The 27,114-nt window shown below is 49.4% G+C and overlaps 2 protein-coding genes across 5 annotated transcripts in view; both read right to left on the bottom strand.

Annotated features, from left to right (window-relative positions):
* The window catches only part of ATP9A (ATPase phospholipid transporting 9A (putative)), a 55,301-nt gene extending 44,591 nt beyond the window's left edge, over nucleotides 1-10,710 (bottom strand). For 3 of the 4 annotated variants that reach the window (XR_007207182.1, XM_048321643.1, XM_048321644.1), the window contains exon 1: nucleotides 4,443-4,612. Coding sequence is in view for 3 of the 4 variants with exons in the window: in XM_048321643.1 (XP_048177600.1) it covers nucleotides 4,443-4,510 (68 nt within the window). In the remaining variant the exon portion in view is untranslated. Of the gene's footprint in view, nucleotides 1-4,442; nucleotides 4,613-10,657 lie in introns of those variants that run through there. The other variant, XM_048321645.1, reaches the window with a different exon arrangement.
* Nucleotides 10,711-12,708: 1,998 nt separating this feature from the next.
* On the bottom strand, nucleotides 12,709-26,914 carry SALL4 (spalt like transcription factor 4). Its single transcript, XM_048322188.1, has 4 exons — nucleotides 26,708-26,914; nucleotides 16,809-19,343; nucleotides 15,915-16,222; nucleotides 12,709-14,885 (listed from the first exon to the last, which is right to left on the bottom strand). Exons 1-4 carry the CDS (start codon nucleotides 26,775-26,777, stop codon nucleotides 14,463-14,465), a joined length of 3,336 nt encoding a protein of 1,111 aa, XP_048178145.1. The 5' UTR covers nucleotides 26,778-26,914; the 3' UTR covers nucleotides 12,709-14,462.
* Between the last annotated feature and the right edge of the window lie 200 nt (nucleotides 26,915-27,114).

The following is a 27,114-nucleotide window of genomic DNA, read 5'->3' as shown; positions in this document are numbered from 1 at the left end:
AATAAGTTAGAAAATGAACTTTTGGTAAGAACAGAGTAATTTCTCAAGCACAGAACCATGTGCTTATTCTTCCAGGCAGATGTTTGTCACTCCTCCCAAACATATCCAATTGCCTTAATTTTTAATTATTTTTAAACTTTTCAGTGATGTCTCAAACTTCACTGGGGAAGAATCAATAAGATCATTAGTTCTCCTTTTCCCTTTCTCCTCTGGAAACTGAATAATCTTAATGCAAAAAAGAAAAATCCATTCATTTGGGCACCAGAAACAAAGTACTCTGAGCACATACAAATGTGTTTTCAGATTAGCTTTGGTGCCCATTAGATAAAAAGCCTTTGTGACTGGAGCTGTCAGCTTTTTCCAGTTACTTTACTTGTTCCTCCCTGGAAGAATTTTGCAGGCATTATGTAGTTCTGTGATTTGCTGTTTCTTTGGCTACCATCCCTACTTTTAAGCCTCAAGCTTAGGGACCCAGATGATGAGGAAAGGGGCTGCTTCATTTCTCCAAAATTCTCTGCTCAGAGCAAAGGCAGTGTCGCAGGAGGAAGTTTCTGGCAGAGAAGTATTGGCATTATTGGAAGTTCTAAAATGTTTTCCGTCATGAAATCTGAAGACTGAATCTTGGAAAGGGAAAGATTGTCTACAAAAACAGCTGAAAGTTTACACTGCTGCTGAGAAACGCTGATAAAATTAATGTGCACTTTCCAAGAACAGGAATCACAAAGTTACAGACATGTAAACAGTTTTCTATAAAAGTTTAGGAACACATTCCTAAACATTTCTCCTTCTCCATTTTGGAACTGGAGCACTGAAGAACAATCCTGCAGTAACTCCTGAAGTATAGAAAACTAGCAAGTGAGGGTAAACCATGGACTTTTAAAAAATATCACCTTACAGAAAGAACATGAAAAATACATGAAGACATCTTATATGGGGAACCTGATACAGAACTGTGCATTTCATATTTTAAATCATAACCTGGCAAAAATAATAACAGGAAACAAACCCACGAACAGACCCAAACAGAGTCACAACCACTCAAAAGAATCTCTCTGGATGCAAATTGTACCTGAAATTCTGAGTCCTGTAAGTGATGCTGCCCTTATCAGCACAGGGATCCAAACGAACGGGAGGAACTGAAGAACAGGTCTGCTCTGCACTTCACCTGGGATTGTATTTGCTTACAACAACAACACATTCCCAGTGATGAGGTAAGAGGCAGTAACAGGGCAGACTGGCTGTCAGATGAACAGCCACTAGCAAGAAGCAGGTTTTATTTATAAATTCAGTGTGTTTGATGGAGAAGTATCTGAAGATCAAATGAAAAATGCTTCCATGCACATTTTCCAAGTAAAACAAACCCAATGGCAAAAAAGTGCCACTTTTGTGCAAACTGAGGTGGAATTTATCAAATTAGTGCTGAAATTCATTGGCATATTTAGTCACTTCTGAACCAAGCCCATTCCTCAGATGATGTTTCTATGACCCTCATGGGCTGCGCTTGGCATCTTTAATACACAAACCATGACATTACTCTAAAAGGAGGGAACAATTTTGCATGGCTAAAGAAAACCAGAGCCATGCACGACCACCTTGCCCTTTTATGCACCTCCACATGAGTCATTCCATGAGAAACATTCTGGAACATTCGTGTTGCAGGCCATGCAGCCGGGATGGCTCTGGAAGGGGCCAGGAGAGCTGCAGTTCCCACAGCCCACAGCCCATGTGTGGGAAGGCAGCCCAGCCCCAGCCCTGCATGTGCCAAGGCACACCCACACAGGCACACCAGGGCAGGAGCTGCCGTCCCTCCCTGTTGACTCTGAGATGGAATTTGCCATTTTAAACAGAGCCCAGAGTACACAGGCACGTACAATGGCATGGCCTGATGAAGTGTTCCTGTAAAGCTCCTCCTTCCCTCTCCTTCCCCCCGCAGCTCTGGATCAAGGCCTTTACATGGTGGCAGCAGCATGAGCACAGCAGCTGGCTGCTTTAAAAGAAGCCTTGCAGGATTGAGGACTGACACCACAAGCTATTTAGGGGAAAACTTGTGTCATGCGCTGAGCAGAGCACCTGAGGTACTCGAGGAACTTGCAGCTCCCTCCCCGGCACAGCACAGCCCTGGGAAGCCCAGGCTCACTCCCATCCCACCACCAGTCTTGCTGCAATTAATGCCATCCTTCCTCCTACCTGGCAGAGCGCTCACAGAGCTTTTCAGAGTGCTGCAAAGCACTGGGTGAACACGGCTGAATTCAAGGCACACAGCACGGGAATTCAGAGCTCAGCCTTTGATGGGAGCAAGGAGGAGCCACACTGAAGTTGTGCTCAGGAACAGATCCCTACTTCTCCCACTTGGTTCATTAGGCACACGGCTTCTCTCCGACACAGACCTGAGCTGTCTGAGCCATCACTCATCTCTGCAGGGCTACAGAGCCAAGCTCCTCCCTGGCTTCTCTTCAAAGCATGCCAGAGGCCGAGGGTAATGAAAGCCTTGCTGGATGGCACCTGCCCCACAGGTGAATTAGGCATTTCTCACTTTTATGTTAACTGAAACAAAGATTTCTATGAAGTCATTCAGTACAGGACCTGAAATCTGCTCCCCATTCCAGAAGACCACACTGACAAAAATCTGTCTGAAAACTCACCCTCACTGGTGGGGGAACCCCTGCAGTAGAAACCAGCTGGGGCTATGCTAATGTGAAGCCCATCAACACTTGCTTATCCTGGGTTTTCATATGCACCAAGGAACCTAACTTGGATAGGTTTTGCTTGGATTTTTCCTCAGAGGGAATAGAAGAGAGGAGGCCTTGATCATGGCTTAGGATTCCCAGGGCTCTGTTCTGGATGTGACACCAGGGACCTCCCAACCTGCTGGAAGATTTCTTCCGTGGTTTATAACCCCAGTTTGGATTGGCTTGACCCTGATGCTTTGCTATCCATCACTTCATCAAATACCAAGAGATCACATCACTAAAAGCAGGGTTCCTCATATATGACAAATCCCATCCCCAAACAGTTACTGCACCAAACAGAAACCCCAAATCCAATTTATTTCAACTGCTACTGAGTAAAAACCCTAGGCAATCTTCTTTCACATGCTGCTGGAATTTTTTGCTACTGCTGGAAACCCTCTCTGTGGCTGCTAATCAGGTAGAATCCACAGGCAATGAACCATAGCTTGGGTTAGCTGAGGGCAGGTTCTGCTAGGCAGCACTAACCACATCGGAACACCCAAGAGGCTCTTGGTGGAGATTAGAGAACTCCAGGAAAAGAAATCATTCAAGGAGCTTTGAGAAATTTCCCAGGCCGTCACCTCTCCCTGCTCCCTTCAATCACGCCACCAAATGCAGGGCCATGGTGGCTGCACCTTGTGGCACTTGCTCAGCGGTGCATGTGGCCCTGGCACGGGGGATTGCTGCTGCTGCATCACACACACCTCCCCGGCGAGGATACTGCCACAGCAGGTACCAGAAACAATGCTGGCAATAAGGAATAATTCTAACGCTGAGTAAACTATGTACAACAATGTCAGTTACAGGAATCTGAATCCAAACTACTGCCCAAAATATAAACGAGCGTGTATATTTTCCCTTGTTCTAACAGTGAAGATTTCCTTCAATATTTTGGTTTGTTTTGCTAGTATCACTCGCCACATTTTAAAAACCCAAATTCTCCAGGGACAAATGAAATGCTGTGATAACTGACAGCCAGGTGACTTGGATACCACGTGCACCCTGCTGTGTGCAAACCAACCTGTCTGCACGGTGGTGCAATTTCATAATGGAAGAGTATTGGAAAACCATTTTTCTTATTAAACTTCCTGCATGGGAATACCGGTATAAATATATACACACGCCTCCTGTAGGGACGCATCACACACTCAGGCCATTGCAACATGGCACACAAGGATATTGTGTTGCTGCGCTGATACAGTAAATGGGAGCCGGGGCCTTTGTTACACACACCATCGATGGTCCAGCGCTCTTCCCCAGCCAAGGCCGAGGGATTCTCCAGCCCCGGCCGTGCGCCACAGGGGGATGGATGATGACAAGCAGGAGCCGGGCCGGGCGGGTGGCGACGGCGGTGACACGGCCGCGGTGACACGGCCCCGGCCCGGCCCCGCCCCTCCGGGCGCTGCTGCCCCGCCCGGCCGCGACCCCCGGCCGAGGGGCCCCGCTGTGTCCGCGGCTCCGGCACCGAAGGCCGGCGGGGCCGGGCCGCCCCCTGCCAGGGCTGTCCCCGCTCCCGCACCCCGGCCGGATCCTGCCCTGCGCCCGGGCGTGCCACGGCAATGGCGTCAGGAGCAACCTGTCAGCGCCCGCCTGCCTCCCCCTCCTCCTCTTCCTCCTCCTCTCCTTCTCCTCCTGCCCGGGCTCGGGCCGCGGCCGCCCCCGCCCCGCGCATCCCGAGCGCGGCCCCGCCGCCGCCCCCGCCGCCTCCCTCACCCGCCGCGGTGCTTGCTGTCCATGCGCTTCTTCTGCCGGACCGGCTGCAGCGGGATGTTGTCGGTCATGGCCGCGGCCGCGGGGCGGAGCGGAGCGGAGGGAACGAGGGATGCGCTCCCGGCAGCGCCCAGCCCGGCCGCCGCCGTCTGGCGGCACCGCCGAGGGGCCGGCCCGGCGCCGCCGCCTCCCAGCACGCAGGTGCCGCGCCCGCCCCGCCCGCCGGCCCCGCCTCCGCACCGGGCACCGCCGCACCGGGCACCGCCGCACCGGCTCCGAGGGATGCTCCGCCGGCCCCAAGCGCCGGCACCCGGCGGATCCTTGGGCTCGGGTGGGGTCGGGCCCGCTCCACCCCGGACCGGGCAGGGCAGGGTAGCCCCGCCCCAACCTGCCCCGCCCCGCCCTGCCCTCGGCCGTCACCTGCTCTGTCCTTTACCCCATCCTGCCCCTTTCCCCCGGCGCCCCGTGTTCGTTTCGCGCTCTCTCTCGGCCTCAGCACCTCTGCAGCTGAGCCCTGCTGTCTGTCCTTCACACCCGCACCACGCCCCGCGTGTCCTCTGCCTTCTGCAGCCAGCGCGGAGCTGCGGGGCTGAGCTCCCCTCCTCGGTACCACTCCCCACCCGCGTTACAGGACTGTGATTTATGCTGCTGCTGCTTGCACCCTGCGTGCTCAGTGACCTTCACCCATTCCTCACAACGCCCATTTCTGGGTAAAAATTCAGATGTCCTCTGCAAATTTAGGCACAAATTGCTCCAGCACTTCTGTTTATGATTTCAAGCATCTCGTTACACTCTGGATTACACCAGCCCAAAACCTGCAACTGTCATTTAATTTTTTTCCTTACAGTTGAAGCAGAGTCATCCAGACATTTTGCAATGAGAACATTTCAGCAACACAATGAAGAGTTACACCAGTTTCAGGCAGCTGTACTGAGACTGTTTAGGCAGTTATTTCCAATGCCATCCTAACTTGGGCTCTCTTACTACAAAAACTGTTTGTAGGACTGACTTTTAGGCTGTACTTCAATTAAGTAATACCATGTTTTAACTTCTTATTTCCCAGTCTACTGTTCTTACCCCCTCATGGAGACAATTGAAGTAGAAACAGAAATCCCCTCTCCCACAAACACTTCAGCTCATGAAACACATTTACTCTATTTTTCCTCACATTCTACATTTCAATTTTTTAATAAGAAAGGATATGATGCTAGAATTCACTGCAAATGATAATTTAATAAAAGGAGCAACTGAAGAAGCAAAACAGGACCTTGTACTTGACCAAAACTACTCACACCATTGCCTCACACCCGCTGCCCTAATGCTGTACAGGCTGAAATGCCAGTCTGAGCCTCCAGCCTCGATTAAAATAAAACTTATCACATGCCATTTGTTACTTGCTTTGATGTGAAAGTGGCACTGGGTTTGAAAACATCCAAAATTCTTTCAAGCAACACATTTTGGCCCTGGATGTCTTTGTGATCAGACAGAAATTAGTGACATCCCTCCTTTACACGGAGCAGCTGAACATCCTCCCCATCATTCCTGCCCAACTCCACCATCCAAGAGCATGGGAGAAGAAACCACTGACTGTTGTAAGGTGACTCAGTCCCAGTAATCCTAAAGGAGGAGCACAGGGATGCCCTGCAGCCTGCAGACTCACACAGCCTCTGAGGAGCCAAACAAACTTTCAAAGCCTCCCTCATGGGTGCTCTGATTTTCTACCTTGTATTGAGACACTTTTGATTTTTAGTTAGAAAATCACTCTGAAGGATCCAGACCCGGCTGTAGCCCAATGGGCTAAACCCACTCCCTGACATATTTCTGGCATAACATTTGCTTTGCTGGAAAGGCTTCACTTGGGATCTCAGCACTCACAGCAGGTACGAGCTCTCCTGGTTTCCAAGCCTTTGATTTTCATTCTCCTATTGAGAAGGAATGCCCAAGGGAAAACCTCCAGCCTCAGACTGAGAAGTTAGATTTGTTAAATCAAGTGAAATAAAACCTATTTTGTTTTTTTCTGATGCCACTGGCTTGCTTTGATGCTCTATTTTTGCAAGTACAAAACTTGAGGCTCACAAAGGAGCCCTGCAAGCTCCAGAATTCATACTGCACCACTACTGATTAAAAGGAGCTGAGTTATTTTCCATAATTTTAAATCATTATCTATGGGTTTTTTTCTCCCAGGACCTTTTTCCCCCAGAAGATTAAATTAACAGCAGAGCAAGCAGTTTTCTATCTCTCCTTGCTCTCCTCCCACCAAGTGATTTGTCTTAGAACCAGAGCTGGACCACTTGGCCCCCTCTGAGGCTGTGCTGTAGGGAGAGTTCATCAGATGCTGTCACTGTTCTCATCACTACACATCATAAATCCCATTTCAAACCCAGGAATGGTTTATTGGCAAGTCCAAGGCTGAGCCCCCATTTTGAACACAAAGAGTTGGACGAAAGTACCAGGTTGTTGATTGGGATGATTTAATACCTTTCCCCTGAGCAGGCAGCACAAGCACACCTGCTTTGCCTGTAGGATTTTGTTTTACAGACTGAGTCTCCCATGGCCTGATGATGTTCAGGCTCACAAAGACAAGTGGAAGCTGATCCTGGAAAAGCCCAGCCTACAGACAGGCTCCAGGTGTCCATCAGCCTCTCCCAGAGTTTCCCACTGGTTTTGGAAGCTTTTCCTGCCTTATCTCTTGCCTTTCTCCCCCACTGCTCCCCTACAGCTCTGTGGCACAGAGCACTGTCCCCTCCTTGTCCCCGTGGCTTTGCCTCCTGCTCTCTGCCCGTGACACCAACCCCTCACCCACACGTGAGGCCTTCCGGGGCCCCACTGATCCTCGGACACAGCCAGGTCTCTCAGCTCCACTGATCAAAGAACACGGAAACAAACTGTGTTTGGGGGTGTGCCCGTATTCCTTCAACGTGCAAGTCCTGGTGCCAGTTTCCCACTCAAACAATGGATCGGTGGTTCTGACAATGCATTTGCAAACTGTACCCATTACCTTTTTAGCACAATATGCTATAAATTTTCTTCCATTATAGCTGTTCTACTAAATAAATAATTGAGCTTTTTATGCATAGGACTATTTTTTTTCCTGATGAACACAGAGGAAGGTCATAATAATAATAACAATAATAATAATAATAATAAATAATAAATAATGATAACGATAATGATAATAATCTGTTGACTTTTTATAAGATGAAAGATTAATTCAATTTTGGAACTACTTTTGGGTTTGTTTATTTTTTTTTTTCGCTAAGCATGAGAATTCTGACAAATTAGAGAAAATATAGAGAATTCTGACATCTAAGGAGTTGGCTCAGACTAAAAGTGTATGACTGGTTGAACAAAATGTTTATGATTCCACAGACAGCCGGAGTTGTGCCATATTCTTTTTACCTGTTATTATCTGATTCCGTAAGTGCATGTTTTACAAACACCAGGGTGCACCTTCTTTGTCTGAAAGCAGAGCCCGTTGTACGTGGTATTTGCAGCTTTGTTTCAGGGCTATGTTTGCAGCTGCCCCGTTTGTAAGGAAGGCAGGGGAAGGCATTTGGTTGCTAAGGGCAAACATGCAGCACTTGGCTCCTACACTGGGATAATTCCCTGTGCTCCTGACTCACTCCCACAGTGACGGGCAAAGAGGTGGGTTTGGTGCTGTGAAACATCACTCTTCCTCGAGGCAGCACTGAAACAGGCCTGGACTGTGGCATTCAATCCCTCAAAATCAGAGCAAACCTGCAGAAGCCACCCATTCCCGGGCTCAGCTCTGCAGGCGCGGGGCCACCGCCGGGAAAGGAGCATCTGAGAGCCAGGGAAACACAACCCTGAGCTGGGACAGCCCAGCATGAACCATCAGCAGGGTGGGATCATTGTGCATGTGCCCTCAGCCTCCACGGGATGCATTCATCTTGGAAATTTATCTTTGAAAGGGCTGAACTCAGACAAGACTACTGCCATTAATTGGGGAGTTAAACACTCCCAGATTATCATGCACTGTTAACACCTGCAGCTCGGAGCTGCACGGATGGCTTTGATATTATTTTTGCTTTTGACAAGTGGGCGATAGCGGATATCCTTTAAGCCTATATTTAATGAAGCCCTCCATAAATCCATCAACACTTGCTAAGGGAAACTACAATAAAGCTCCTACTGCCATGGGCTCTGCTATGCAGAGGACATTTGGCATTCTCATAATGAAGTTTCAGAGCAGATACTGCTCACACTGCTCTGAGGAAGCGCAGTCTTTGTGTTGGATCTTTTTCTCCCTCGCATAATTATATGTTGTGGATCAAGAAGAAAACAACCCTGTCGCACCTAATTTTTAAAACTGTAATAGTCAAACTGTCATTCAGCTAGGACAGCTGTCAGCTTAAGAAATGAAGAAAGAAAAAGGCTTTCTAGACAAATAAACTCCCACTTGCATTTTATATTTGTATTTCGTTAGTTCTTGAAATGATCTGGCTATTAGCTGTAGCTGTTCTGTGAATTCTTGCCATATTGTTTTTGTGTTACACCTCCTGTGAGTGTGATAAAAAATGTAAAGCTATAAACTGAAAATACTTGTTACATGTTTTATATTTGTGACTTTTATAAAAAATAAAAAAGAAAAGCAAAAAACCCTACATAATGTAGTTATTTTGTCATTTAAGACTGGAAGAATTGAGGGGGAAACAGAAGAGTAAGTAGTGAAGGAATGTGATGTTTCTCAAATCTGGACTTTGTGAGTTGCAAGGGGTGGAGTACTTCTAATGCATACAGAAATTTAGGTACCCTGAGGCAGCAAATCACCTCAATGTGTGCTGAACTTTAAAGACCTAAGTAATCAAACTGGTTTCGTGGGAAAAAAACCCCAACCAGTGTATCAAAAAAGAAAAAAAGTTATGTTTGGTATTCTGAACATCTAGACTGCATGGAGACAGATTTTTCTAAAACAAACTTTGCCAAGTGGATCAACAGGACTGTGAAGGGCTGTAAGGCCAACCCAGGTAACTTGATTTAAAAACATCCTCGCATGCATAGGACTGCAAAGACACTGAGTATCTGGGAAGAGCATGTGAATAAAAGATTTCAGGACTGGTTCTGTATTACTACACTGAGAATACAGGTTATTTGTCATTCTTTTCCCCATACATTCCTCCTGCATCACCTCCTGTTTACAACACACCCTGGTTTGTGTACCTGGCCCTCAGATTCATAAACTGAGTGCTTGGACTTTTGGTCAGCTCAGCTTGCTCAGTTTTGTCCCCTTCCCGGAAAGGGTGGTGGGGCTGCCCAGGGAGGTTTGGAGTGCCCATCCCTGGAGGTGTCCAAGGAAGGCCTGGACATGGCACTCAGTGCTCTGGGCTGGGACAAGATAAATATACATATATATTTAATAGCACTAGATATTGTGAATTTCACTTGATTTGGGTTTTAGTTTTCTTTAGAGAGACGCTTACACAAACCTTTAGTTACATCTGGATTTTGCCTACACCAAGCATGGAAAATAAGGCCCATGATGAGACCCACCTGTTCTCATTCTACCTTGAGACTTTATTTTCTGCACAAAGTAATTGGGTCAGAGAAGTGAATCTTTGACCTGTGAGATGTGACAACCAGAGATGGTAATAAAGAAGTTTAAAATGAGAGTGATGCTGCCAGAGAGTGGCTGGGAAGTCCAGCACAAAATCGTTTATAACAGGCAATAACAAACAAGCTTCGCAATAAACCAGACAGCACCTACAGCAATCAAAATGTTGCAAAGAACACTGCCCTTCATATGCAATTAACTCAAAGTGCACAAACCAGAAGCTATGATAACAAAATAGCATGGTAATGGGCTCCAGGAGTGTGTAATTGCTGGTTCTTTCTCGGCCTCTGAGCTGTTTCCTGTCCTGCTGTGGCTGTGCAGTGCCAGGAGCTTTTCTAGGTCACTGGTGAATGTGAGCTGAAGTCAGACACGTGAGCCCAGCGCTCAGCACACACCGGCCAGTGGGGAGGCCAGGGAAGGGCAGGCAGACCCCTCTGGGCTGAGCACACAGCACAGAAAAGCACCAAGAAAGCCTCAGCTGTGAGCAGGAACCTCTTGGGATCACACAGACACCAGGGCAGCTTTCTGCCTACGCTGTTATTTTGCAGACAGAAACCATCACCTTCCCTGACTCCAGAGTGCAAACCCTGCAGGGAGCACCATGGCCTTTGACAGCAAAAAAATTAAAAATTCATGTAATACTCACCTCTTTTCCTTTGTTTCAGCCCCTCTCTGCCATCCCATCAGTTCAAGCACCTCAGCCAGGTCCTTTCCCCTGTGCTGATCCCAGCTCCATGGTCATTTACCCTTTGCTCCACGCTGTATTTACCAGCCCAGGCGGGCTCCCACCTCCCCGCTGCCAGCTGTGGAAAGGCAAATCCGCCTCACCGAGCTCAGCCCAGAACTGCTTATCTACCACAGACAGACAAACTCCCTCCTCAAAGTTCCCATCGACTTTCTGGGAAGCTTTGAACAGAAAGGGCAGGTTGAAATAAATCTTTCTTTAGAGGAATACTAGGGGTAATACATTAAGGTAAAGCAAATGTTCTTAGTGTTTACTTTTTTTTTTTTTTAGCAAGCCAGCCTTTACCTTAGCTCATGCAAGCACATAAAGCACATATGCTACTTACACAAAAGCAACAGCTTGCAAATCCCCTGTGTGATGAGCAAAGTAAGCAATAACAAACAAGAACAAGAAAGTCCTCTAGGCAAGAGGAGAGGCTAATGAGCAGAGACAGTGCACAGACCGAGCTCACTCTGCTCTCACACCACTGCAGCTGCATTGGCTCGGTAAACTCGCTCCTGATTCACATCAGCAAAGGCCAGAAGACAATCAGCTGTCTCTTTTAGTTGTTAAAATGCAATGTTACTGTAAACTGAGCACACTTGCCACTGTGGGGAGTTCCACCACACTGACTTTCAGAAGGTGTTGGTTCAGCTCTCACAGATGGGAGAGCAGGTAACTCCCAGCCCTGCTGGCTTTGGAAACACTCTCCCCTGCAGCAGAAACGTCCCTGTGGCCCAGCTGCGGCTGTGGGGACAGGGGCAGATAAGTCCTACCTGTTACCCAGGTGTTGTGGGAAGATCCAGGACTTGCTGGCAGCGGCTTGGCCAGGGATCCTGCCACGCTCCAGCCTGGAGCTGCCTTATCAGCGAGCTGACACAGCTTTGGGCACAGCAGCGCGTGACACCGTGGCCTGGAGAGCGAAGCCCTGCAGTGCCTGTGGGTCACAGCGTTTGGGCTCTGCTGCCCACTCGGCCAAGGCAGGCACAGCCCAGACTGACCCGATTCCCCCGAGCAGCCCAGTGCTGCAGGGACATCCCACACCTGCCTGCCAAAGCCTCTGCTGGCCTGCTTTGCCAGCAGTTTCCTCACAGCTTATTTCCAGACCAGCACTCAGGCTTTATGAAACTCCTCCCCTCCTCCTCTCCCCTCAATTTCCAACCTGCTGCACAATACACCTAAAGGCAGCAGAGGTGTGAATATGGAATTATGTTATGATGGTAATGAAGAGGCAGGCAGAGCCCCACAGCTTGGCCAGGAATCCAACCCACCACTGGAAGGGACAGAGATTCCTGGACCTCAGACTTGTCCCGCTCTCCCTACACCTTTTTCCATTCCTTCAGAGCTTGGTGGCAGAGCTGAGAGAACAAGTGTTTGCTCTCTGCCTTCCTCCATCTCGCAAGGATTGAGCAAGGAGCACCATGATCAGGCAGCTCTGATGCTGGGAAGGTGCAGCTTTAGGGCTCCCTGGTTCTACACTCCTTTTCCTCCTTTGTTACCTCCCCAAGGCCCAAATACAATTTGCTAGTTTAGGTTGCAAGAATCAGGATCCCAGCACTTTTCCATTTTATCAGGGCTGTTGTCAGAACTGTTTTTCTTTGCTCTTTAGGAGAAGTTATTTATCCCTTTTCTATGCAGCCAGCATCTTCAGGCACTGGCAATTTGACAACTTAATATTCTTTTTCCCTTTGTAGGATGATCACAGTACAAAAATGATTGCACGTATTCCTGTCATTCTATTCTAGTGTGGAAATCAACATCCCTGGCACATCCCAACCCCTGTATCAAACACCAGCTGTTCCTAAGGAATGGATCTAGGACTCCTCCACAGCCTCCCAGTTCCTAAATAATGAACTAAAGCCTAACTCTAGCTCATGGATTTCAGGTCCCTGGAGTGAAGCAGCATGCTGCCTCTTGAACTCTCTCTTCAGGAGACAAAAAGCCTTTTACCAGAAAAATTAAAGCACCAAGTGTGAAAAAGCCATCCCAAAATTTATTCTCAAAAAAGTCAACAGAAACGCATCAGTAGATACTCAAAAAACTACAGAGTTCTCAGGAATCATACATTCACAATGTAGAAACGTGACAGTTGGGATGCCTTTTGCGTGGTCTATGTAACAATAGCCATTTTACAGTGTAAACAGGTACTGGTATGTTCTTACTCACAAGTCCAGCAGGAAAGGCACAACTCGGCATACAGAGATCATAAGCAAGATTTAGGTGCAACAACATTACACAAACTTTTGGTAATCTGCATTTTTGGGGCCTTCCACAGCAGAGACTGGACTTGGAAGATTTCCTGCAGTCAACAGCCAGGTTTCTTTCCATCCTTCAGTCCTTCCACACCAAATGCTCACTTTGCAGCCTGGTTCAGATCCCATCACACATCCAGTTCCAGCAGGTGTTTGAGGAATAGTGAAAGGTCAGTCCAGCAACTCTTCAGGTGCTTCCACTAATAATACATCAGGGTTTGGTTTCACATAGTGCATGGAAGCATCTGCTTGAATCTCAGTCATTACAGTGGTCATTATTAGAAAAATAGACACTACAACTACAAAAGGACAAAATGAGGTAGATAACTTAGAATCCAGATGACTATCCCAGCAACCTTCATACAACACACATGGATCATTAATTATCATTTTGGTGGAATGCAAGCTCACAGACCGCCAAAAAACCCTTAATGACCAGAGTAGGAATGCCATCCAAAAACCCACAAAACATTTAACCTAAGCATGAATACTTCATATTTAAATACAGGTTTACACAGACTGATCTCCTAAATTACCCAAACAAAAAAAAAATAAAAACAAAAAGTCTCTTGCTAAGGAAGCCGGTTCCCATGGCAAATTGCAACAGTCACCTGAGATTCCTTGCAGAGCTTTTAGACCTGACTTCCCAAGGCAAGTCTTCCCTTTGAAGAGGAAACAAAACAACAAAAAAAGTATATACATACCCACCCATGCTTGTTTGGGGCTCTTGGTATTGAAATAAAACATCTAGGAAAAACTGCACATCTTTGGAAGCAGGAATTTTGGCACTATACTTGAAGGACTGTCCTAGTAGTAGTATTAAATAAGCAGCAGTCAACAACACAAAGAATTAATTACTTAGGAGCAGTGACTAAAGAAAAACAGCAACTTGCTTTTCATAAAACTTCTGAGGCAAAAAAAAAAAAAAGAATTTAAAAAAAACCCCCAACTTTGTAGTTTTTATAGCCATTAATAAGAAAAAGTACATTCAGAAACCACACAGAGCCAAAAATCCAAACAGAAAAATTCTTTCTAAGAGGGTGGCAGACATTCTAGGATATTTACCCGCATTAATAGTTTCCATTTCTCATCAGTAAATAGAAGCTCTTCCATCAACAGTAGGTTGTTTCCACTCTATTCAAAACCCCCATTATCACTCTAAACAAAGAGGTAAATATTCTAACCTTTGGAATTTCAAGTTGTAGAAACTTCTGTAAGGCTGTACACATTAAAGTCACATGTAAGAACTACTTTGCAAGACCCGCATCTTTCCAAATAGAAGGAAATCCTATTCTTTACTAATTACTATTTGCAAAGCAATATCATGATTGTACTCTGGGCAACTCTTACAAAGACAACCATAAAATCATTTGCACGTCAATAGGAAAATAGGAGGCTGAAGTGGAATCTCTTAAAAATATATGTTTGTGTCTATATATATTTGTTCTTTCTGTAGGTCAACTCCTCTCGAGTCTTTAGCTAACGGCGATTTTGTTCTCCTCCAGGAAGTGAGGGAACTGGTGTTTTGGCACATTGTCTGCAGCAGCAGCCGCGGCCTTCTCCGTGTCGGAGGCGGCGCCAGCCTGGGCCCCGTCTGCCTTGGAGGCCGCGGCAGAGTTCATGGATGAGCCCCCGGCCACGGGCACAGGCAGGGCCGGCAGGGCCCCGCTCTGGATCACCGAGATCTCGTTGGTCTTCACGGCCAGGCCGTTGCTGAGCACGGCCGCGTACTGGTTCCACACGGCGGGGTCGATGCTCACCGAGGGTGCCATGATGTCCTTGGGGAACATCTCCGACACCTTCTTGGGGTCGTTCCCCAGCAGGGCCATGGGGTTATCGATGGACAGCCGCCTTCCCCGCCTGGCTGAGTTATTCCACATGTGGGTTCCTACATGGACCTTCCGGAGAGGGGGGAAAGCAAAGAGAATCATTAATACTGCAGCTCTTTTGGGGTGTACCCAAATTCTACTTTGCTTGCAGCCAAGTTGCCCAAAGAAGTCAGGTTTGCTCCATTTGCATTCAGGTAAATATTTAAGCTGGGTAGTTCTCTTGTCAAAGTTCCCTTCCTGGCATGTGTAAGACACAGTCATTCCACTGCCTGACATCACCATGGCTCTCTGGACTTGGCTGCTGGAGGGCTTGGAGGACTGTGATTTACACTTAGAACAAGCTGTGTTGGCAAAGACACCCCTCTCTCCCCCAAACAGAAGCCACGTCATCTGCTGCAAACAGGCTACAGTGAGAAAAGTACTGGGTAATGCAAAAAACCACCAAGTAATTTGGCAGAGAGGTTCGCCTAAGCTGGAATCTTCCACACCACATTCTGCCAGTGCTTCCAGGAAGGCACTGCTCACACACTGCAGAGGATTTTCTCTCCCCATCAGCATTTATGCAAGAGGACTGAAGAGCTTGAAGAGGTTCTCACAGGGAGGGAGAAGCCTCTGTGCAAGTGAGGGAGCTGAGTCCCTCACAGGGCAAATGGATTCATCTGGCAGAAGGACAGACTCACAGCACTTCTTCAGCATGTGCTTAGACACAATCCCCAAGCACTTTGTGCCATCTCAGGATTATCCTGGTTTATCCCTCCTCATCTCACTAAATTTCAAGCAGTGCAGTGTAATGCATTTACTCTGCAAGCAGCATTTCGTAGCACTCAGTCTATGAAATGCTTATGTCTTGACACATCCAAATCCAAGTTAAAAAAGAAAGCAATCTGCTTAGTGAGGGCTAAGCCTCCCCTTCCACCCCAAGAGGAAAGTCAAGGACAGTAGCAAAGACCTGTGGGTGATCTCAGTAACACACAAGAAATTGTGTGGAGAAACTCAGGAAGGAGACAAGAATCAACGATCTGAGGAACTAAAAGTAAGTCCTTTCCATCTCTAGTACGAGTTTCACAGATAAAGGAGAGGACAACAGACAGGACCCACCTTCAGGTTTCCTTTGGTGGTGAAGGCTCTCCCACAGATGGTGCAGGCAAAGGGCTTCTCCCCGGTGTGGGTCCGCTCGTGGATCTGCAGGGCGCTGGCAGAGGAGAAGTTCTTCCCACAGGTAGTGCAGATGTGCTGTTTGGCAGGACGGCAGAACTTGGGGCGTGGCACCAGGAGAGGGGCAACCCCAGGGGACAGAGCTGGAGGGCCAATGAAGTGGCCAGTGCTGAGGGGACGATCGCTAGGCAGCTCCATTTTTATCAGGGCCGGTGGGGCTCTGACAAAAGCAGCTGGAATACTGCTCCGACCTGGAAAGAAAGCAAAGGTGATGCTTATCCTAACCTCATTCTGCTCCCAAGCTTAAGCCTGGCTGACACTCCAGAGACCCTGCCTTTGAAGCTGCATGTGCCTGAGGGGCACATCTGCAGAGCCCACCACACTTCCTAGGATACCCCCAAAACAAATCAGTTTATCCCTGGGTTTGTTGGTGAGCTTATGAGACAAAGTCTTCTAGCTCAAATCTAACTTCAACAAGCCTGAAAACCTCACAAATGAATTCAGAGTTTCCACCTCATCCTCTTAGGATAAGCAGTTTTCCTGCGAAACACAAATGTGTATCTTTAAAGAGCTGTAAGGAGATACCAGGTGAGCCCATGAAAGATAGCAAGGGCACAGTCTCTATTAACTTCTAGGACCTTGCAGAAGATGACAGCACTTAAGCCTTTGAATTTTGGGCTTGACTTCATCAGGAACTTTACCAGGCCCATGCCCTTATCCAAACAGAGGAGCGGGAAAAGGGGAAAGCTGAGGAAGTTTTGCTTCCTGTTGGTCCTTCTAAAGACTGATTTCCTACTGCCCCACCCCAAATCACTGCCAGCATTTTGCATTACTCACCATATTCTCCATTTGCAAAGTGTAGCCCAGGCTCTTCTTTGATGACCTTCCGACCGATATTGCCGTATGTTAAATCCAAAGCTCCCACAACCCCTTCCATTTCCACAGGAGCATTCTCAGGACCCTCTGATTTATTCCCCGTGCCTGAATCCTCCTGGTTGTTGAAGGCAGGTGACTTTGACCTCACACTCTCAGCCTGGCTGTTGGCCGGGGACAGGGCCTGCAGCGACGCCGACTCGGAGGCAGCGGGGCTCCGGCCGTTCTGATAGTCGGGATCTCCTGCCACAGAGGATGAATCGTTTGTCATGCCATCGCTTTCTGCTGAGCCGTTGTCACTGGACCTCAGACTGCTCTGCCGCTGCAGATTCAGAGAGGAGGTGACAATCTTCATCTGGTTCTCCAGTGCTGTAACCCCAGAGAAGGCGGCGGCCGCGGCGGGCGACTCTGATTGTGCATCATACGGAGTAGGAGGTTTGGAAGAACTCCTGGGGCCATCCTGAGAGTCCATGTCCTCTTCCATGTCTATGCTTTCCAGGATCTCCTCAGGGCGACCGATGTCTCCGTTCTTCTCAGGCACAGCAGGATCCACCTCGGCGCTGTCGCAGGGGGGTTCTGGCATCGGGGTGTTGGGGATCTGCCCGCCCATGTGCATGCGGATGTGCTGCTGCAGCACCACGGCATTTGTAAACTTCTTCTGGCAAATTGGACAAGAATGCTGCATCTTCAAGGGAGTATTGGCCCGGTGGACACCATAGTGAGTTTTAAGGTTCCCTTTAGTGGAGAAGGCACGGCCACAGATCTTGCACTTGAACGGCCTCTCCCCGGTGTGGGTGCGGTAATGCATTTTGAGCGAGCTCTGGCAGCTCAGCACTCTGTGACAGATCAGGCACTCGTTAGGGTCAGCAGTGGATTTGTCGATATTTTCAACCAGCTGCTGGAGCTTTGATGTCTCTGAGCCTTGCTCATTTGACCCACTTACGTGGAAGATGCTCACGCTGCAGGTAGCTTGTGGTGAGCTCAAGCTCTGCTCCGTTCCCGACTCGTGACCGACTGCCCCCGACGAGGAGGAGCCACCCTCGCTTTCTGGAGAGGGCCTGGACTGCAGCTCACTTGAGAATGTACCAGGCAGAGACTCCTTGATGCCTGCCAGGCTAGACATGGTCTGAGGTGCGCCAGTGGCCACAGAGGTAGGCAGGGTTGTTAGGAGAGGTTTGCTGTCCACAATCAGGTTAGACTCATCCAGTGGCACAGACATCCCATATGGGATTCCAGTGCTAGTGGGAACATTGTCCAGGTGCTCAGGAACCGGGTAAGGATTCATCTTTATATGGGGGTACTTGTCTTTGTGACGCTGAAAATGCACTTTAAGGTTTCCTTTGGTCGTGAAGCGGTTCCCACAGATGTTACATTTATAGGGTCTTTCCCCGGTGTGGGAGCGGAGGTGGATCTGCAGGGCACTGTCATTGCCAAAGACCTTCCCACAGAATTTACACTTGTGTTTGAAGAAGGGCTCCTCTGCAGTCGGTTTGCTTTCAGACACGCTGATGTTGGGGGGTTTCCCCTTCCCCTTCTTTGAGGAATCCATCACAGACGAAACAGCCGAAAGCGGGTTCTGGAAGATGACTGAGCCAGAGGACTGAGGTAGCAAAGGATTTGGGAACTGAGAGATGGAGCCGGGGAGGCCTCGGCTGCCCTCGGGCTTCAGGGGGAAGGAGGAGGAGAGCCCAGCAGCCAGCGAGCTGGTGGCTGCAATGCCAGTGTTAGAATGAGGTAGTTTTCCTTGCTTCAAGGATTCCAGTGATAGGCTCTGGCTTCCAGCTTTCTGTCCGATCAAAGCCACAGCAGCCGAGAGCTGCTGGGACATGTGGGCGCCCAGAGCTTTGAGCGGGTCAGTAGCAGCTGCTATGGAGGGGTGCAGGGCGTGGGGAGCCATCATGGCAATCTGGATGCGGATCTGCTCCGTCAGCTGGATCTGCTGGAGCTGCTGCTGCTGCAGACACACGAGCTGCTCCAGGATCATGGGGATGGCATTGAAACCGGCTGCCGAGGAAGAGATGGCGTCGGACGTCCGCTGGTTCACGGCCACTTTAGTGCCGCGGATCGTCTGCAATGTCACGTTAGTGTTTGGTACTTTGGGTTTTGGTAGATAGCTTAGGCCGGGAGCTGCAGGCGCGAGGGGGGGTTCTATTTTAAGGTACATTCCTCCTACCGATTCAGCATCCATTTTTCCTTCTCTCTTTTCCACAGAGCCAATGCAGCCCTTTGCCTGAATGTCCTTGCGTGTCCTGCCATCCATTCGGTCGCCTGGGAAGGTCCCTAGAGAGGCCTCGGAGAAGCTCTCAGGGGGGACTGTTCCCTCACTGTCATTCATGATTAGAACAGGCGGATTTTTAGTGCAATTTTTCTTATGCTCAAGGAATTCAGAGAGAACAAAGAATTCTGCACAGCATTTCTCACAGATTTTGGTTTCCTCCGTGCGGCACCTTTTGGAACTCATTTCACCATCTCTATCACCTGGGACGTCTTGTGGACTCCCTTAAAATAAAAGAAAGTCACATTATTAATTGCTAGATTTAGGCCAAGTATTCACTATTAAGATCACTGACTCCACCTGAATTGCAAATTAAAGATACAAGACTGGAAAATCAAGTTTGCAGACCAATCTGAAGTCCTGCTCTTTGTTTTGATGCCAATTCCTTTGCATAATTCCATTCCAAAATAAATCTGCATCTCAGTTCAGTTTAGAAGAAAAAACATAATATAAAAGGACTCTCAGGAAGCTCAATGAAAAGAGATTTATACCAAATCCCTTTATACAGGTAAAAAACCCCTGGGACAGTCCTGCAAGGCAGCACCTGCAACACAGATTAAAAGGAACACAAGGAAGACAGAGGAAGCATCGTAGCACTGAGCAAAACACCACACGAGTTATTCTATGTTTGCACTTCACTTTCTAATTCTTTGGTAACCATCTCTCAAATTCATACAAGATCATTAACACAGGAATTCTGAGCAATTCTTAACTGCACAGATCTAAGCAACTTTCACTCCACCGTTACAACAGTAATTTCAAACCAAGAGGACTGACAAAAGCAAAGCCGCCAATATTAGCTAGTAAATCCTTCGAAAGCAAACACACCCCATATAATCTCTAAATGGACACAGTAGCAAGGAAGACATGATAAAGTGCAGGACCCTACACACTAGCAAGAGCCCACACTGACACTGATGATTATTAAATAAATAATACAAGTAACAAGTCCTGCTTGCAAAACCACACCAAGGCATTTCCGATTCTTGCAGGAGGCCTTGTTCAGCTGCATCCACAACTCACCCACCTCGGGGAAAGGGCAGGGAAAGCCAAGCTGGGCTCCAAGTCCACTCCTGCCCTTCCACCACTGGCACCCCACAGCTTAGACTGAGCAGAATTTGCACGTAGACCAAAAAAAAATAATTCGGGGAAATATCTGAACTGGAAGAGGTTAAGAGAAATCATAACCAAAACAGGATGTTTTTGCTCAGCCTTGCCATTCTTCAAACAACAAACTCACACCCAGCTTGAGGCAGGGCAGTACTCAAGGCAGGAGTGCTGAGGAGGGAGAACTTCCCAGTGAGGGAGAAGCAGGACGGGCTCCAGCCAGATTCCAGCTCCCATCAGCTGAAACATCCCAGACATCACAGAAATTGCTCCAATTTTGATGGGTGCCAAGGGTGCAGTGACTTCGCCTCCCACAGTCCCAGTGGAGTACACCTGGAATGGTGTCACACACTGTCCTGGCCAGAGCCCCAGCACACCTGGAATGGTGTCACACACTGTCCTGGCCAGCCCTCCTGGCTCCAGTCCCACGTCACCAGCCCACCCCCTTGGACCAGGTGAAGCCAGGACTCTCTCTGCAAGGTCAGGAGCTTCTTGAAGCTTTGGTTTGCAAGGTGTGGCCAAACCACACATCTGACACCTGGGAATGTCCTGTACATGGACAGCAGCCATGTCCAGGTGACAACTCGAGCACATGACCTTGCTGCTCCAGGGATGTAAAACCTCGCTGAGGGAGGATATTGCAAACCTTGCCATTTCTTAGCTCAACAAGGGCACTGTGTGGTATTCAACAAAGCAAACTTCAACCGTTTAATGTCGTGTGGCATGAAGTGCATGTGAAAGTTTACTTTTAAAAATAAACACTTGATCAATCACAAAAATTTGCAAGTATCAGAGGCCTGTTCTGCTATGATCTGCAGAGCAATAAATCCAAATCCACGCAAGTCCTTGAACGGGGAGGAAAGGAGTTCTCAGCACTGCTATGATCAAAAATGTTTGGATGCCTCCTATTTAAACAGGGAGAATTAAACACTCCCCCTTCAGCCCAAACAACTCCCACAAGCGAAACGAACAAGAATAGCAGCACACAAAAATTTCCCATCCCAAATATCATTAAAGTGATGTCTCTCAACCTGATTTAACCCTAAAAACATACACGGAAGTCCAGCCTGCAGACAAGTACAACTAGTACACAACTCAGAACTTGGTCAACAGAGTCCACCAGGATCAAGAACAGATTATTTTAAACTTGTTTTGCAGGAGTCTGAGAAGATATCATGGGAAAGAAAACTGTGTTGAAAAAAGACAAACTTCCAGAAGTACTCTACACTGACTTGAGAGGTCTTTACTTGACTACTTTCCTATTTCATAGAATACACTAAAGCATGAAAATCTCTTTTCCAAATCCTTTAGCGTTTGGAGCTTTCCCAGTCCCATCTCACACGTGGAACTACACTGTATGCACATCACAAAATATTAAAAAACAGCTTTTACATTTTCCAGTGGCACAGAAATGTCTGCACCAAACACTGCTGCCCACCCCCAAGGAGATATCCCGGGATAATGTCTAGACAAGTCCTCAAACTTTAACTACTTCAAAGCATCTGATCATTTATCTCCTTTCCCTTGATAGGTCTCCTTATTTTTCTACTTCTGTGCTGATAAGATCACACTAAATTCAGTGCCCCTTTCCTAATCTCCAGCACAGTCCACGCTCCTCATTCTCATAACTCTGAGGAGTTCTGGTAACTTTTCTGGTTCTGAGCAGCAGTTGCCATCTCAGAGCAAGAAACTCCAGTAAACTGAAGGACCCTGTGCTGGGCAGCAGTGGGCAGAGGTTGGCAGCCCTGTCCCTGTCATGTATTTTAGTTTCCAGTTTCCCTGACAGTAAAGCATTAGCTTAGGACTCTGAATAAATCTAATTCAGAGCTTGAAACAATTTGCTGCATGTCAAATAGGGAAGTGATGCATTATTTTCCTTTTTACCTTAAAGAAAGTGAATATAACATCTTGGCCTGTCTCAGAAAGGGTTTTAGATAAATTCACGAGCAGAATGCTGGGTTATTTTATAGTAGCTGGAATAACAAAGGAGAAATTGACTGATTCTGTAAAAAACCCAGGAACTTCTGCGAAAATCATCGTGATTTGTAACAACCTCCTGTCCCCGGCCCCCCAGTGCTGCTATCAGAGCACCTCAGCTCCCCCGAGCCCAGCAGTTATCAAAAATGAAATAATGGTCTGAACTCGGGGCTTTCCATGCCAGGAGGGCAGCTCTGCCCACCGACTGCACACGGATTTACCGAGGACAGCCCTGCCACAACAATTCCTTGTGCACTTCACTTAACCCTCTCCAAAGGCTTCCCAGGGATAGGACTTCTACTGTGGTTTTTTATCTCCCCACCCCCGAATTTCAGGAATGTTATCTCTCAGCATCTAGTTATCCAATAAGTTAGAAGAATGCAGTAAACCCAGCAGGGGGGTTAGACTGAATCACTGGCAAATGGATGGAAAAAATCCACTATTGTGTAGGACAAGGCGGCCATAGACAAGGAAGGCTGATAAAATCCACACCGCTTGAAATAATTTTTTTTTTTTTTTTTTAAGGGAAACAGTAAAAGGAGTGAAGTGAATCTGGTTTGATGTGACTTCAAGAAGGGTGCTGCTGGTCTACCACTCATCTAAGCCATTAGGGACTTTTTTTTTTTCAACTTTATTTTACTTGAATTGGGATGAAACAGAACTCAAGTTTTCCTACCCACTTTTTTATTCAGGAGTTTTAATACCTTCGGTGAGCTTACTTTCCCCACAGCCCACACTCGGATCAACTACTTTTACTTTAAGGTTAACAAAGCCATGCACTTCCCTGGTTTAAATTAACTCATGGAGGATTGATTAGCAACCCTCCACTCTGGTCCTAGACATGAACCCTGTGCCATCAGCTCCCTGTTGCTCTAAGGATCGTGCTTCCCTGATGCTTTTCTCCTGCTCCCAGCTGCAAAGCAAGGACTTCCAAGAACTCTAAACTGCCCCAAGTCTCCCTCCTCCCACTATCTAACACCATTTAACGCATTTTAACTGTGACAAAATCGCTTCCTTGAGTGAGTAAAACGCACGACTGACAACTTACAGAGATGCTCCAAAGGCCTTGGTGTTTTCTACGCTAAATTAATCAGCTGCGTTTTTCTACCCAAGAACTAGGCACAAACGCATTACACCCACACTCAGCGTTTCACGTGCTTACAGGCTCTCTCTCAAGGCTTTAATTATTTGGTTATCTACTTACTGATTCACCCTTTAGCCTATCCACAACTTCAAGCGAGATATTCAGCCAAAGACGGAACAAACCATGGTGAATAAGCGCTTGTGAAGGACAGAATAAGCGCTAAAACACGCGGGGCGAGCGGGGACGCGGGACGCCGGCTCCCGCGGGCGCAGCCCCGCTCCGGCCGCCCCGGAGGGGCTCGGAGCCCCCGGGAAGCGCCGCGCTCGCTGCCCGGAGGTGCCGGGGCCGGTCGGTGGAGGGCACTCACGGCCCGCGCTCCGGCCCCGCCGGGCCACTGCCACCCCGGGCGGGGCCACCGCGACCCCGGCACCCACCTGAGCTGACAGCATCCCCCGCTGCACGATCTGCGGCCACGGCTGTCGCTCCAGCTGGCTCCGAGCCCGCGGTCCCCCGAGCCCACCGCCCTGCCCCGTCCCTACCTGCCCGGCGGCCGCTCCTCCCCGGCCGCAGCTGCGCCGGCCCGGACCACACTTAACACTCGTACAGTGTTTAAGAGCGAGCTAAACGGCACAAACCCCGCTGCCAAGGTCAATTGCATGAGAGTCCTAATTGTGAGCCTGACATCAACTTACCACCCACAGCAAGCAGGAGGAGGCAAAGGTTAGAGCAGCAGCTCTGTCAAAACGTCACATGCCGCCGAGCCCGGCGAAAGGGCTCCATCCGTGCTACGAATATAATGTTTCACTTACGTAAAAGGAAAAACAAGCCGGGCATCGCCCCCCCTCCGCCCCCCGGCACCCTCTCCCCCTTCGCAGGGCTGCGGCACCCGGGGCACGGCGGGGATGCTCCCGCACCCCGGGGCTCCCGGCCGGGCCAGCCCGTCCCCGACAGCAGCTTCGGGCAACCGAAATCAAACCTAAGATTAACCACCACAGAACTTGGGCTTTCCTTTTTCAGCCTTTCCTTATCCAACATCCCTCTCCAGTTCTACAGAGCTCAGCGCGCAATTCGGAGATTTAACTGAAAGAAATCTAGGCTAATTTTACCCTGAGGAAAAAAGCCCAGAAAGTTGCAGTTTGATACTGTATTTTTAAGAACGAATCCGATTTTTAATGGCAGCAATCCAGCACAATGGGCATTTTCAAGCCCTTTGTGGAAATGCTAATTTTCAGTATGTAGCATTATTCCCCTGTGACCACCTGCTGATTTTTTGACCTGTTAATGGATCCCCAGGTTCGCGGGACACTTTAACCCGCTGCATTGTTCACAGAGGTGGGTCCCAAATCGCTTTGCGAAGAAAGGGAACACTTGCAAAAACGGAGATAGGGGCTTGATTTTATTATTACGATTATGTGGATACCCTCGATAATACCCCAGACAAATCCCTGCGGAATTTCGTCTTTGATATGCAGCTGCATCACTTATTATTTACAGGCACACCTGGAGCGGGGAATATCAGGACTATTTGGGGGATTGGCGGGCGGTCCGAGCCGTCGGAGCCGCAGCCCCGGGCTGTATTTCGGAGAGCGGAGACCCCGCAGGACAGGGCTCAGTGCGGGATCTGACCCGATCCCCCAAACCCACAGCATCCCACGAGCGACAGGAGAATCCCCCCAGCCGGGGCCATAGCTTCCCCAGCTCCCCCGGCCTGTGCGACCGCTGCCCGGCTCCCCGAGGGATTTCATCCCGGGTTTGGTTGTTAAAATTGAGAACGGGAGGGGGGAGAAGGGGGGGGGGGGGGAAGCCCCAACAACAATAACAAAAAAGCAGCTGGCCACTGCCCCGGAGAGCGCGGTGTGGAACGATCCTCCCTCCCTCCCTCCCGCACACCTCCCCCGCCCCAGCGGCCGCATCAGGAGTGATTAACCCTTTTGTTTCAGCGCGGGGCCGGAGGTGCCTTTCCAGCAGCGGGCAGAGATTTACATGTGGAAACATCACCTCCATCCCCCAACCTAACCATATGCACAAAGGAAAACAGTCATGCATTAAACATGGGATTTATTGCCTTCTGGCCAGCATGCTGTTTCTTAAGTCACCATTAACCGGACCCAACAATTGCACATTTCGACTCAAAGAAGAGAAGGGGGAGGAGGAAAAAAAAAAAAAATTAAAGAGCCCGAACCTCCTGCGGGCTGGGAATAAGCAGCTCCCGTAACGTGCAAGGGTTTTGATCAGTTCTAGGCATGGAAACAAAACCAGTCCCAAACGCAGGCAAAGAGCCCAAAGAAAGTTCTTGGGGGGCACACGGAAACATTTGGGCGCAACAAGCACAGCAACTCCAAACAAACGCTTCCCACCCGGGACGGGACGTGCCCTCGTCCCGCCGCATTCCGCCCGGGAGCAGGACGGCTACCGGAGAGCGGGGAGCGTCCCGAGCTCCGCACCGAGGGCGGCAATAGCGGGGGAAGAGCCCGCACCGGAGCCAGGGAGCCGCCGGCCCCCGCAGCCCGGCTCGGGGAGATGCTGCTCCCGTGGGGGCCACCAGCGAGTGCCCCCTCCGCCCTTCCCCTGCATGCCCACCCCACCGGGAGCTCACGGCTGGTTTTAGCACAAAATTTCTACTTTTCTCCGTTGCATGGCCCAGGAATGCGAGCTCCCAAAAAATGGGGACAGTGATTCGCGGTGGCGAAGTCCCCCACGCCGCCCAAATACAAAGCGCTCACGCACACCCCACATTAGCTCACCGGAGTTATTTTAGGAAGTCGGAAATCAAAGATGGCTGGAGGTCAAGCTACAAAAGGTCCAGGGCGATTGTGATCTCCAACAAAAATAGTCCGAGTGTGGAGGTTTTTTTTCCCGTTTTTTTTAAAGCCCCACAAAAATACTCATCTAACTCCCGACAAAGTGCTAAATACACCGAGGAAACCCAGGCAGAGCCGTTTCCTATCCCTCCGAAGTTGTCTGTAATTTCTCCCTCTGCTCCCCCACCCCCTTACCCCCATCCCCCCAATTCTCTCCGCCTCGGGGAGGCTTTGGGGTTCCCCTCCCATGAGGCTGCGGCCCCACGCGGGACCCGGCGGAGGCTCCGCGGGCGCGGGGGGAGCGTGCGGGGCATTGCGGGGCCGCCGGCCGGGCAAGGGCGAGGGGCAGCGCTGCGCTCCGCAGCCACCCAAAGCTGAACCCCCCCGAACGTAACGAGGAGCCGCTGCCTCGCTCAGCCTCGCGGGGAGTTCAGGCCCCCAAAAATCCTGGGGGGAGCCGAGGGTCGGCCCCTGGCAGAGCCCGCGGGGGGAAAGGAGCGGGGGGTGAAGCACGAGGGTGGAAAAAGCCCCGCGGGAAGCGCCCCTCGCTCCCCGCCGCCGCCTCCGCGCATCAGCCAAGTTGGGACCCGCGGCCGCTCCGCGCCCCCTCTGCGCTCACCACTTGCAGCATCTGGGAGCTGCTCCTCGGAGTTGATGTGCTGGGGCTTCGCCTGCTTCCGTCGCGACATGGTGCACCAGCATCGGGAGCATGCAATAGTAGCAATTATTTTCCTCTTCACAACAAATTCCTAGAGTTGGGAAATTTGGGCGGAATGCGCATGTCAGAGTAATTATGATTATCAATAATGCATTGCGATTTATCATGGGTCCCTGACGGCTGATTGGCCTGAGTCCAAGGGCTCACAGATTATTCAAATCAGCCCCATTGATCCGCGCAGCGGGGCACGCTGGGCCATGTAGTCCCCGCGCCCGGCCCGCCCCGGCGGGCGACAAAGGCGTGAGCCCCGCGGGGCTGGGGCCACCCCCCCCGAGTAAAAAAACAACCCGGCAGCGCGGCTCTCCAGC

Source organism: Corvus hawaiiensis, chromosome 17 (assembly GCF_020740725.1).
Source record: "Corvus hawaiiensis isolate bCorHaw1 chromosome 17, bCorHaw1.pri.cur, whole genome shotgun sequence".
Lineage (NCBI taxonomy): Eukaryota > Metazoa > Chordata > Aves > Passeriformes > Corvidae > Corvus > Corvus hawaiiensis.
Note: the sequence above shows the minus strand (reverse complement) of the source record. Positions and strands in the feature narration are given on the sequence as shown.

Coding starts and splice junctions, on each gene's coding strand:
- SALL4 (XM_048322188.1), bottom strand. CDS start 26,777: ATGTCGCGACGGAAGCAGGCGAAGCCCCAGCACATCAACTCCGAGGAG. Junction 19,344..26,707: donor GCTCCCAGATGCTGCAAGTG/GTGAGCGCAGAG, acceptor TTTTATTTTAAG/GGAGTCCACAAGACGTCCCA. Junction 14,886..15,914: donor CCACCAAAGGAAACCTGAAG/GTGGGTCCTGTC, acceptor CCTCTCCGGAAG/GTCCATGTAGGAACCCACAT.